General features: G+C 38.7%; 1 protein-coding gene across 9 annotated transcripts in view; it reads left to right on the top strand.

The window, feature by feature from the left end:
• The window catches only part of JADE1 (jade family PHD finger 1), a 67,290-nt gene extending 57,328 nt beyond the window's left edge, over positions 1-9,962 (top strand). For all 9 annotated transcript variants that reach the window (XM_032292293.1, XM_032292292.1, XM_032292296.1 and 6 more), the window contains 2 exons: positions 2,604-2,721; positions 6,089-9,962. In XM_032292293.1, coding sequence (XP_032148184.1) covers positions 2,604-2,721; positions 6,089-6,999 — 1,029 coding nt within the window. In that variant the 3' untranslated portion in view covers positions 7,000-9,962. The remainder of the gene's footprint in view (positions 1-2,603; positions 2,722-6,088) is intronic.
• Positions 9,963-14,070: the final 4,108 nt, after the last annotated feature.

Here is a 14,070-nt window from a genome sequence, read left to right as displayed (position 1 = left end):
CTGAAACCACTTTTTGATTTCTTAAGAGCAGTGGTCCTTAGGGTGTTTCCCTGACCCGGAAACAGGAATGCAAATTCATGGACCCCACCTCCAAAGGGTGATTCTGTTTTGTGGGTACCCACATTTCTGTTTGGGAACTCTGCTTTAGGGGAAAGTGATGATCAGGTTTAAGGTGGTATGAGAGTGCACCTGGAGATGGTTTAAGTGTTTTTTTCAGATACCTCCTTGAAGACAGTTGGGAGAAGATAAAGCCGGGGAGGGAGCATGGTGGAGCTGGTGCAGGAAGGGACAAGCTGGATGTGTTTTGAGGATGGGAGAGCGTCAGTCCAGCTCTGCAGGTGGAGGTGGCTGAGAGTTGTCCTGTAGGGAGCTTTATGCATAAGAGAGTCAGGTTTTAGTTAGAGTCCTCACTACTCTAAAGTGTAGTTAGTCTAGATAGTCGGGGGCTGATTTGTTCTGATTGAAAACCATGGTCTTTGTGTTTTGGGTTTACATTAGATATTTTCCATCAGATCATGAGGAATAGGAGTGGGATTTTTCTACTTAGCAGCCATAGTGTGGTCAAAGCTACCAAAATTAAATTTGAATAGTATACAAAGTTAAAATTCCCTGGCTTCCTTATTTTCTATTTTCAAGGATAATTTCAAGTAAGGGAGATGCAAGTATCTCTATTACACATCTGATTTGATTATGAGAGCAACCTGTCTGCTCTTAAGATGTCAGAATGTTACCATTTTTTATTTACAGTAGTCAGATTCCTTGTTAATGTAAAAGCAGTTCTGTTTCCTAGAAGTTTTGAATCTACTATGGATCTAGGTCTGATCCCTCATTCTTGAGCTTCACTCTCAATCTCCCCTGGATAGAACCATATTATCAAAGAGTAGTCTGTTAGCCACGTCCATTCCCAAGTTGGTCAGAATTTGTATAAAGGACACCTGCTGCTGCTTGTGAGGGTGTGCAGCTGTCAGAGAAGGGAAGAGACTACCTTAACTAGGCTGATTGACACCCATGTAATATTTACCATCAGACAGGCAGTGTTTTTACTCTCAATTCTTTAATTTTAAAATAATTTAAGACAGGAAATAGTACTATAAGGGATTGATACCAAAATAAAGATGGGAAGATCCTGAAAGTGAATTGATTAGGGGGAGGAGAAACCTGACTTGGCATTTTCCTTTTTAGGCCAGGAGATTTTTACCGCCATGCAAATGTGAAAGGCTGTATTCTGTCTCTCTTAATGCTTCATATCCTCTTGCAAATGAGACTGCCTTGAGCACAACTGCAATTGTTAAGGTTTAGTCTATACTGATGCTTTACACCAGGGTACAAAATCTCGTGTGTCTTCACAAGGTTTGGTGATGCTTGTTGCTGTCCTCACTGCCAAAAGAAAAGGTTGGTGACCTTTGGACTTTTTCCACTTAAAGTAGGGTGATACTACTTTGTTGAGTTTATGGGGAAAAAAACTATAAAGGTGGCAGGGGAAGAGTTTGCTGATAATGGGATTTTTTAGGGAAGTGAAGGCGTGCCTGTAGGAGCTAACGGGAAACGTGGTCGTTTTTCACTCCTGCCACTGAGATGACTTAGGAGGTCTTGTCCATATACTCCCAAAGAAGGGTTTAATTGTGTATTTGGCGTGCTGTGTCTGACATCTGTGTTTTCAGGCCCATGTAATCTAGTCAGGCTGACCAGTAGAAGATTTTAGGACTGAAGGATTAAGGGAGTTTATAGACAAATTCTTTAAATTTTGTGTATTAAGTGATAGGTGGGGAACAAATCTAAATATTGGTTACTGAGCATGGTTTAGGGATACGTAATCCAAAGCAGTCGCACATCAGATAGGAAGTAGAGCCAACTCTTAGCTCTGGGTCTTTTCAGTTAAAAACAAATCAGGAGAGGGGAAATACCCGTTTTTCAAGTGATGATACAGAGAACTACTGGACAGGAGATGTCCAACCAGCAAATCATTGGCAAAGTTGGAAGTTTCCTAGGCATTTGCACACCTCATAGCAACACATAAGCTACATGCTAGCTCCAGGCATTTCAGTGAGTTCAGTGTGCAGTTGACAAAGACATTTACTAGGATTCTCAGTAACCATTTGGTCTTCCAGTGGTTCTGGTGCAGGGGGCTCCACTCTGATGACCCTTGACCCCATGTTTACCTAGTTCAGCCTTCAGAAGTTACTCAAAGTGCAGAAGTGGCTTCTGAACTGCTGTAAAGCCGTTGGCCATCCAGTGACAGAAGATATTGATACATTAATAAGCAAAGTCCAAGAGGTTGCAAGTTTTGACTTGCCTCTGTGCCAGGATGGGTTAGGTGTGGTAGAGGCAGGACTTCTGTATGAGTTCTCTAGGTGTCCCTCCCACTCCTGTGTCCCTAACCCTCTTCAGTGTTGCTGCTGCCTATGTTAAGGGGTATATGTGGAATCATTATCTGCCCAAAAGGAGATTAGAGATTGGATAAAATGTTCAAAGTACATATTGATTTCAAATATCTGTCAAGGCCCTAGTAGGAGTAATTTCTCTTAGGCAAAGAAATTTAAAAAGCACCAAAGTACTGTTATGTACGTATTGCTTACTTGGAATCTTTATTCTCTACATTCTAGGTTCGGAACCTCACTTACATGGTGACCCGCAGGGAGAAGATTAAACGGTCCGTGTGCAAAGTCCAGGAACAGATATTCAATCTTTACACTAAGCTCCTGGAGCACGAAAGAGTTTCAGGTATGCATTAAGCGCTGGTAGGTGAAAGTATAGGGCAGGCGTTTGTAAGTTTTAACACTGTTGAGGAAGAAATAATAATTTCTTAATTTTCTTATAGAAGAATTTAAGAAGCATACATGTTCATATTTAAAGGAGGTCTTTAATTTGAGGCATCATGGTTAAGGGAAAAAGCTATGAATTTGCCCTCTATAAATATGGGTGGAATCCTATGTTCTCTGCTTACTGATCAATGCACGTCTTTGAGTCTCCCCAGTTTCTTCATGTGCAAAATGGGGATCTCTCAAGCTACCTCTTGGAATTGACTGAAATGAAACAGTGATTTATATGTTACATAGTACTTGGCAAACATATAATGGGGATACCTAACAGGTTTATGTTCAGCCTTGGGCTCTATCTGTAACATGGTAAATATTGTAAATATATCTTAAGACTGTACTTAAGACACAGTCCATTTTTATGTAATGTTCACAGTAGATTTTTTTGGTGTAAATGGATTGTTGAATATTTCTGAGATTGAGCACCAAGATGTATTGTCTTCTATTTTATATTGCCCTGGGCTAGGCAAACATAAAAAGAAAACTAGGGTATACTTTCTCTACTCTAGAGAATACATCAGTTACTTGGAGATCAAGGACAAAGACCAAGTTGGGCAGGTTGTTTAACCTCTGTGTTGATCTTAAAGTTTATTCTAGAATCAAAACCTCTTAAGGGTGTTTTAGCACTGCATTCAGTGATCATAAGCCCCCACAAGTAGGTAGTGTAAGGATTTCAGGGAAGGAGAGCTGTTGAGTGTGGATCAGGCAGCATTAGGGACTCAGGGAACAGGTAGCTCTTCAACTGGATCATTGGAAGACAGTGAGCCTCTCTCCTGCCTTGGACTACCCTTTAAAGTTATAGCAGTACCATTCTTGCTGCTTGCGTTGTGCAGTCATAGTTGATACACTCTTGTTTTTGTGCATTTGTGGCTTTTTGTCACTCTATCCAGATTATTACAGCATATAGAGACAAGAAGTAAGTTGTTATAACCTGTTGTGTTAAGTCCAAATTCTGGTTTATCTAACCAATTATGTGCAACTAGAGGGAGCTGGGTCAGCGGAACAAATAAAATGTTTAGGGAGGTTTAAATGATGTTCTTGAAGTGTTACATACATAGTTTGAATGCAGTAACTTATTGATATCCTAGCTATTTTCTTCCCAAGATTAAGTATTTTCCAGATGAATCAAGTGTTTATCATTAGCTGCAACTTGGAGTTTGTTAAGATTTTAAAAATAAATTTTCTAAGTAGGGTGTCATGTGTAAAAGTAGTTTGATTCAGAGTCTCTAAAGTGAACTCTCTTTTCATGATTCCTACTTGAAGACAAATAAATGAGATCTATTTAATGCCCTTGGAAAACTATCTGGTCCAGATCACAGAGCCTATAGCCAGCAAATGCTAAGCTGGGATGACTAATGCAAGTTGTGTCTGTGGAGTTGTGCCATTGGAGGGCTTTCTGCAACTCTTAAGTCATTATATAATGAGTGATTACCTGTAAAAATAAGCCATAAAGAGCATTTTCATCTGATTTCATTCAAGTTATTTCTCATGGATATTGCAGGCAGGTTTTTGCATTTCATGGCTGAGGTTTTTACTGGGTGAGCGAATGATACTCAGTAAGTTTGGGAGTTGTTTTATGGTAACATAGTCGTAACGTACATGTGCATTCAGAAGTCTTACTCTCTTACTACTGTTTCAGAAAAGGAAAACAAATCCTACTTTCATTCTGAGATGAGAACCATAGGTATGATCAGTTGAAAACCTTCATCTTCCTGGAGGATGCTGCTGAGTAAAGCTCTCGAAACCCTTTAAGGGTGTTTTTTTCTTTTTCCAGACCAAGGCTTCAGTTGTGTTCTTATTCATGCCTAAAGGCTGTCTCCTGCCTGCAGTAGAGCAGATGGTCATGATTTATGTGTCATTCAGGGTCCATGGTTTAAACTGTGTGATTCTGAGAGTGTGTAGGGTCATTTGGCAAAGTGAGATTGTCCTCAGTGGAAACAGTGGATATGGGGGGAGGGTCATGAGTTGGAGGCTCTTTGGATACATGGGTTACAGTCAAGGAGATAGAAATCAGAGTTCAGAAAATGTTAGCCTCTTCTTACCATTCTCTTTTCCCATGGCAGGTGATGGAGTAAAAGAAATATATTCAGTGTGATGTGAAGGTTGATTCGAATGATTGATTCTTGAGAAAGCAGGCATTTCCAAACCAGCAGGTTGTAAAATACCTCCTCCTGTGGTCATGACAGCTCTGTGTTCTGAGTCGCTAGCTATGTTTCATTTGCTTGCAGTGTTTGTGTCTGGTGAGCACTAGGTTCTCATGGCCTCCTGTCTCATACCCTGGGGGCTGAACCTTGTTTTCTTGGTGGTTCATATCTTATGGGAGACAGAAAACATGAGACTTGCTCTTTCAAGATGATCTTGAGGCTGCTGCAGAAGCATGGTCTTTATGATGATCTCCACTCTGCTGTGAATTCGCCCACTGGGGTAACAGCTCATTAGTGCATTGTGAGATGAATTCAGTGGGGTCATGACAAGCATTAAAAACAAAGTATAATAGAAAATGTCAGAGTGCGTTATCAAATGATGAGGATTAATATTATTTCACGAAGTGTGAACTTTTACTAGGTAATGCTGTGGAATTTAGTCTTACTGAGATTTGCATAAAAAAATTTAAAAACATCAATTTAACTTACTTCAAGTTGAATGACAGTTCAGTTGAATCCCACAAATGTATTTTGCACATAATAATAGTATTTTTTGGAACACTTATATCAGTAATTATTTTAAACATTTCCTTTATTCATTTCACGTTTACATGTATTTATCCTCACAATAACCCTGATGAGGGTATAGACACTTGAGAAACTAAGAAGCCCCCGTCCTTGCTTTTTGGGTACTCTCAGTCTCATGTGGGAGGCAGAAGACTGACCAGTGGAGGAGTGTGGCGCAGTGGCTGTTCTGTAACCAGGCAGGGGCAGAGGCAGCCATCAGGCACCTGATGGGTTCTGCATGGAGTCCCCTTTGAAAATCAGATCGGTTATTTTGTTTGGAGGAACATGTATTATTTGAAGAGGAACAGTTTTATGAAAGATTATGTGAGCTTCAGCTGTTTTAGAAAATGGGGCATATTGAATCTGCAGATGAAATGCAGATTCTCAAGGCAGGTCATATCTTTACTATAAAAACCAAATTTGTACAAACTTGGTAGTGTAAATGTTATATTGTTGGGTGGGGAGTTCACATAAATTGGGCCACACTAAGGGTCTAGAAGTTTATTCTTTTGGATTTGCTTCTGCTGTAATTTTTGTTTACTTGTGGTTCTGTGTTCCTAGGTGTGCCTTCTTCTTCCTGCTCCTCCTCCTCACTGGAAAACATGCTTTTATTTAACAGTCCTTCTGTGGGTCCTGATGCTCCCAAGATAGAGGACCTGAAGTGGCATTCTGCGTTCTTCAGAAAACAAATGGGTCCTTCCTTGGTTCATTCGCTGAAAAAGCCCCATAAGCGAGATCCTTTGCAGAACAGCACTGGAAGTGAAGGCAAAACCCTGCTGAAGCAGCCAGACCTGTGTGGTAGAAGGGAGGGGATGGTGGTCCCAGAAAACTTTCTGGGTTTGGAAAAGACCTTTGCAGAAGCACGTCTCATATCAGCACAACAGAAAAATGGTGTGGTGATGCCAGACCACGGGAAAAGAAGAGACAATCGTTTTCATTGTGATCTCATTAAAGGAGACTTAAAGGACAAATCTTTTAAACAGAGTCACAAGCCTCTCAGGTCCACAGATGTGTCCCAGAGGCATCTCGACAACACAAGAGCTGCCACCTCCCCTGGAGTGGGGCAGTCAGCACCTGGCACAAGGAAGGAGATTGTGCCCAAGTGCAATGGCTCCCTAATCAAAGTAAACTATAATCAGACCACAGTCAAAGTGCCTACAACACCTGCCAGCCCAGTGAAAAACTGGGGAGGATTCCGGATTCCAAAGAAGGGGGAACGGCAGCAGCAGGGAGAGGCCCACGAAGGGGCCTGCCACCAGCACTCAGACTACCCATATTTGGGCCTAGGCCGAGTTCCAGCCAAGGAAAGGGCAAAAAGCAAATTAAAATCTGACAATGAGAATGACGGGTATGTCCCCGATGTGGAAATGAGTGACTCAGAGAGTGAGGCATCAGAAAAGAAATGTATACACACCAGCAGCACTATCAGCAGGAGGACAGACATTATCAGGAGAAGCATCTTGGCTTCTTGATGCAACAGAGATGATGCGGAAGCCCTTTGGGCTCGTCATTGGGTGTGCTAGAGGAGAGCTCTGATGGGGGGAGAAGCAGAAACCCATTAATCCTGAGCTACACAAACATTTACTTGCAATTCAGATTAAATTTTTTTTTCCAGAGTCATTTTTAAATCATTTTTGTGAGAAGTTTGTGTTATTTGCAACTTGTTGAGGAAACAGAAGAGTAGATTGTAACCGTAAGACATTGCTAAGACTAGAACCCGAACTAAACACTAAAATAAGCATGAAATAAATTTTAAAGAGGGCAAGGCTTAAATAAGCCTCCTGAATTTTTATAGCCCTCTGCATTCTTCCCAAAGCACAAACTCGTGGTTACCTGAATGCAGGGAACCCGATATGGTTCTTAAGAAACCTTCATGGTACCATTCACAGCCCATAAAGCTTATTTTCTAGGACTGTGGTAGATCTTGAAATCATATTTATATTTGGCCATCAAGGCTATTTTTGTTACATTATAGTATACAGGCAGCAGCTCTGAGGCTTCAGTAACACTAGGGAATTTATGTGTAAATATGGCAGTCAGGGAAGAGAGTTTTAAAATAGGTCATTATTGGAGGAGCTGAGGGGACAGGGTGGAGCTGCTGCAATGTGGAGATTTAGGGTAAATGTAGCAAGGTCCTGCTGCTTGAAGCCTGTGAGTAGGTTGTGGATATGAGACTGGTAGAGAATGAGACTGTTGTTAGGAAAGTTGTATCTATGAATAAGGGCAGTTGAAGTACAATTTTTATCAGTCTACTTGACCTTCCTCTTCCCTAACCACTGGCTGTTGAGCCAGCTTGGGGTTTCCCTGGCCATTGCCAATACCTGGCCATCTGGCTTCCACTAGTATAATGGCTACTCAAGTTCAAGTGAAGAACTTCCAGACTCTGGTGACTCTTACTTCCCAGAGCCAACCACTAGTGCATATGTCGGGGAATCCGGGCTTCCAACATGAACGGATTCCTTAAGGAAAAGGAAAAAAAAAAAAAAAAAAAAAAAAAAAGAGAGAAAAACGAAATAGGTTATATTTTAAAAACAATAGAAAGGCAATAAGTTGCGATAAGCTCTTACTATTGACCAAGGTTATACAGGAAAGAGATTGAAGTGTACCCTTGAATAGGTTTTCTGTAGTCAGAGTTCTAAACTCTAATTCGTAACTTGGACTTTCTAATTGCAAATGGCAATAACTAGTAAGTTATCAGCAATAATAAATTTAGCATTAAAATTGAGTACAATGTTTTGTTTTTGCACTCACTGTAGTGCATTATGTATCAAGACAGTGGATAGTGTTTAGGTCCTGTTAATTTTTTTTGGAATTTAATGTGGTTGTGAATCAAACTTAAGGAAGGAAAGTTTAAATAGCAATGAGATTTAGAATTATGGGCATTCGGAACAAGCCCGACTTCCCCAAAATTACTCCTTAGTTTGTTAATACCAATATTCAGATTCCTGATTCATTTATACATCTGTTTCCATATGGCAGGGACATTATGATACTTAATGAATAATGCTTTGAGTCCTGTAGTTAACTTTCAAGTCTTCCAGATGATTGTCAACAACAAAAAAGGCTTATTGAATTCCATCTTGCTATGCAAGTTTTATCAGATGATCAAATAGTAGATCTGATGCATCCCCATTGTATGTATAACATTTTCAAACCAAGTCTTAACTTTTCAAATACATTTTAGTAGCTAATTCAGGGGAGGGGAAAGAATGACGCAGGTTTTTAGATTGACTATTTTTGAGCTATGGGGCTCATTTTGAAAGACTGCTGTCCAGATCAGCATGTTGCTACAGATAATAGAAGGTTCTTATGAATCCAAGTTGTATATTCACTTGTAGCATAATTTAAAAATTAGATTTTTTTTTTTTTTTTTTTTTTTTTTCATATGAGCAAAAACCTTTTGCTGAATACAGGAGAAGGTTGGATTTTATCTACAGTTATCTTTTGACTACAGCAACAGCTCTGGGTGAGAGTAGAATTTATAGAGGGATAATTTGTCAAGCCATAGAAAGAAAATCTAAATTAATCTAGTAAGTGTATGACCTCTCACCATTTTAAGAGGTATCAGATTCATTTGCACTATTAGGAATGCTAGTTTTGTGCAAAAATAATGCCTTACCTGTTTTTTTCCCCACATTTAGGTTGAAAAGCTTTCAAATGTTCCAAGTTATGCTGAACCAAAAAACAAAAACAAAACAAAAAATATATAAAAAAACCCCACACAAAAGCAAAACACACAAAAATAAAAAGCCGACACATTTTATTCCTGCTTTGAAATGCAAATGGTATAGAGCACGGTTTCTCTGACAGTATAATGATAGCTTTGTGAGTTAGTTTCATGTCATGCTGGGAACTCTGTATGAGGTGGCCATAAGCAGCAACCAGCCCAAACACCCACTTGCATTCTATTAGTACGGAACCATTTGCTTTTTTTTTTTTTTTTTTTTTAAGCTTTATCTTTCCTTGTGCATCCTGACCAAGAAATATCTTTGATTATGATTAATGTATTATGTCAAAATGTAGGCTAGTTAAACTTTTGTAAAGTTGCCTGGAATGTCATATGTTAGGTTATAAACACAAGATCTAAATGATGGGTTTTATGTGTTGTGTACAAATCTTAATTATTTTGAAATGGACAAACTTGTCATTACATTTGTAACCTTGTACAGAGGATTTTTCACTATGTGCCTAGCTTGGTGTCCATTCAGCTAAAATTGAAAAAAAAAAAGGTGCATGAAGAGTTAAAAATCAAATAAAAGTATATGTAGAGATGACTATTTTATATTACATGACCCAATCCTGTATTTATTTCTACCCCCTTTTTGAAAGTATTTATAAAACTAGTTGAGGACAGCTGTATTTTTTTGTTGAACTATTTAGTAGAATTGTGCCTTTTTGTCTGTATGTGAATAAATGCTGTACATTTTGCAATACATTTTAAATGTCTTTTGAAATCTGCTTTTGCTAAATATTTAAAGGTGTATATGACTTAAAAGTCCTGAATCAGTCAGTTGTTTACTGTCTCACAATTTAGATCAGGAATGAGAACTGTAGAGAACATACCAAGATCGTGCAGAGCACAGATTCACTGGGCTGCTTTCTGGCCCAGCTCTGCTGGTGAGACTGAAAAATAATGGTTTGAATTTAAGTCTTGCCCACCTGACCTTCATTCCAGAATACAGTTTTGGATCTGAAAACAGAATTGTTGAAACAGCATAGACTTCAGGGTCAGAGAGAACTGGATTTAAAAGCTAAACTATAGTTACCACGCACATGATATTGGCCAAGTCACTTAACTGTTTTAAGCCTCAGTTTCCCAGAAAGAGGGTAACAGCTTAGTATCTTAGATACTGAAGTAGTTGTGATGTTTAAAGCAAGTCCACTGAGCACCTCAAAGAGGCATATGTTAGGCATTTAGAAAGTAGTAGGCTATTTTTACGATTGGGAACAAGACACTGATATTTGCAATATTATTTTAACTAATGAGCCTTCTGAGATGAAAAATATTATTCCTGAATGATGGGAAGCCTGTATTTATAATACAACCTTTAAATAATTTTAGAAATAATTTTTCAAAGAGCAGTTTCATTAAATGCTTTCTTTTGATCATAACTCTGGGACAATAGGGCAAAAAAGAGAGATTATCTGCATTCTACATAAGACTTGGCCGAGATCACAGCACTAGCAGAACGGGGCCTGCACTCTCATTCTCATTCCTGGTTTTGAGTTCTCCCTGCCTGAAACAATCTTTTGTACAACCACTACATGCAGTAATTAGCATAAAGTGAAATGCACTTTTTTTCTTTATGTTGGGAACAGCAAAACTGGTGTGAATTATGCATTCTCATGTAGGTTACATTGATTAGGATCCACAACAGGGTAGCTATCTTAGTCTAATTTATAATTTTTGTAAGGATTTGGCCAGTTTTTTAAACAATTGTTCATACATTTTGCTAAAAGCTTGTTTATTTCTCGTTTCTCCTTAGTGACTGTTTACTTACATACTGCTTGCTCTGAGTAAGACCCCAGAGACAAATAACTGATTCTTCCTACAACGTCTTAAAGCTGAATAACCACAATAGTTCCTTAGGGAAATTAAGTCCCCAGGAGCCAAAACAAGGGCCTATCATTGGCAGTTGTTCAATCTGTGATGGGAAATGTAGCACAAGGGACTCATGTTCATGTTTTCACCCAAATCACTGAGAAAACAGTTTCTACCTTTGAAGCATTAGCCATCTGCAACAAACTTCACAATTAACTTCGAGGTTGAAATCTTCAATATGATTTCCCTTTAATGTTCAGAACTTCATTAGATGATGTTTTCTAGCCAAAGGTAGGCTTTGATTGCCTGGTCATTGATAAGGAGGATAAATGCAAATCCAATGTTGTCTACTTCCTTGACTTCAACTGTTCCCTGTACTACTTACTCAGTTTGGTATCTGCAATTCAGCTTTTCTGGAGTGTGAATAGATTTGCCTATTGGGCATCCCCTCTTGGATGTATACAGGTACTTGAGATTTTGGAACTCAATCTTTTTCTAGATCCTGTTTTAGAGAATGTCCTCCTAGACCAAAACCTGGGAATCCTTCATGAATTCTTCAACTCTCACAGCCAAACAGTGATGAAGGCCTGTGTATTATATTTAATATTGCCTTAATATTTTTTGCTTCTGATCCCACTACTGTTGGTTATATAATTCAGGCTTCTTCATTTTTTTGCCTGGATTACTGCAGCAGCCTCTTATCTGGTTTCCTTGACACAAATCTTGCTGAAATTAATCTCTCCAGCAACTGGCTGAAGGCTTGCCAACAGTATCTCCATAGTGATAACTTCAGAAATAAAAACTGATTTTGCCATTCCACATCGCCTTTTGGGGAACCTCCTGACTTTTGCAGATAATTACAAAGGTTTATCAAGTGGCAGGTACTGGGATGTATGTTAATTAGTTTAATCCTTATAACATGTGAAGTAGGCACTATTATCTCCAATTTGCAGATGAGGAAACTGAGGCACAGAGAAATTAAGTAATTTGCTCAAAGGTCAGTAGGTAGTAGATCTGGGATTTGATCCCGTCTGGGATTGAGACACTTAGGCTGTACTGCCTCTGAAAATATAAAAATAGTTCATACACGGCTGGGTGTGGTGGCTCACACCGGTAATCCCAGCACTTTGGGAGGCCAAGGCAGGTGGATTACGAGGTCAGGAGTTTGAGACCAGCCTGATCAACATGGTGAAACCCAGTTTCTATTAAAAATAAAAAAATTAGCCGGGTGTGGTGGCGTGCGCCTGTAATTCCAGCGACTCAGGAGGCTGAGGCAGGAGAATCGCTTGAACCCTGGAGGCAGAGGCTGCAGTGAGCTGAGATTTCATCACTGCACTCTAGCCTGGGCAACAGAGCGAGACTCCATCTCGAAAAAAAAAAATTTACACACAAAGTAGTTCAAGCATTTCTGAGTATACTAAGGACTACACATGTAAACTTCAGTTAAACGAATTCCTATAAGGCAAAGCCAATAAACTTGGTTAAAACATGTTAATGCACTGGTTAAAAGACTTTGAGTAAAACCTAATAGATAATGATCAGGATAGTCCGATTATGGTCAATTAGTTACTGCCTTTTTCTAGGGAGGATGGAATTAATTTAGTCACATGCACATTTATGTAACACACACACATATATATATATATATACATTTATAGATCAAATATAAATAAGCAATGCTTATTTATGATTATGCATTAGTGTGGTTATTTAATCACTAATCTGGGTGATAGTTCTAACTTTGGGATTATGACCAGTGTAAAACAATTTCTTTATGAAGCAAATCTTTTTCTCTGGTGTTTCCCTTCCCATGCAACAGTCTCAAAGAGAGCTTTTCTCCTTTTTCCCACCAATTTTTGGCTCTTTAAGTTTCATCCTTGGAGCTTCACTTTTTTACATCAAATGCTTGTGATGGTATCTTTGCCTCAACTAGTCTCAAGTACTCCAAGTAAATACCTTTCAAAGGCCGTGCTTTAAAATATCACACTCTGAAAGGAAATTATACATTGTATCAATTACTTTACAATAACTAAACACAATTTAACTTTTTGGGTAAATTAAATGGTGAAATTGTCATCACTCATTGAAGAAATCTGGAAACTTTCAAAGGAGGTATTAAGCTAATTATTATAACTTACTTTGCTTAGATCTATTTTTTCTACTAAAGTTACTTAATTTAGGTTATGGCCAATTTCTTTCCTAGGTTTGGGAAAATCACCAAATCCCACTAGATATGAAGATACTTTTTCTAGCAAGGTTTTTAGATATATATACATAATTTGAAAACAAAAGAGCTTTCTGGGTAATGGCAGTCAGAAAGAGAATTCAAACAATAAAAGAGGCTCACAGATCATACTTGTTCTAAGGTTGATGAATGAAAAAGTGGAAGTAGAATTTTTCGAAACCTATTTTGCATCTTTATATTCCATCAAGAACGCTGATCCTTGAACTGAAAGGACAGGGTGGACCCTGGTAAGATGGTAAGGGTCACTTAAAGTCTAGAATGTGTGAAGCGCTTATATGAGAGTATCTAGATGTTTACAGTGAGTTCAAGCCTCCTGACCCAGATGAATTACATCCCATGACACTTGGAGAACCTATAAAGGTTACTTTTGAATCACTGTCAGCAAATGGGAGAGATGCCAAAATTATACATTCCTCAAACTCTAAAGATACACCGTTGTACAATAGTACAATTCTGGTGTTGACCAGATCTGGTCTGAAATCAAGCTGTGCCACCTGCCAGCTGTATGACTGAGCAAATGATTTAACTTTTACTGTCTTTGGAAAGGAAATGATAACACCTACCTAGAAGGACTGTTGGACTATGAGCTAATAAGTGCAAAATGGTAGCATGATGCATAGCACATGATACATGTTCAACAAACAGGCATTATTAATATAGATAAGCATGTTTACCATAATCCATAGCAAGTCTCCCATGGATTGTCTTAGTTACTTGAAGAAATATGCTTATAACTTCTCTCATTCTCTTTTATCC

The sequence above is a fragment of the Sapajus apella genome, unplaced genomic scaffold (assembly GCF_009761245.1).
Source record: "Sapajus apella isolate SASKATOON/1434 unplaced genomic scaffold, GSC_monkey_1.0 scaffold27, whole genome shotgun sequence".
Lineage (NCBI taxonomy): Eukaryota > Metazoa > Chordata > Mammalia > Primates > Cebidae > Sapajus > Sapajus apella.
This window is presented reverse-complemented; position numbering and strand designations above follow the sequence as displayed.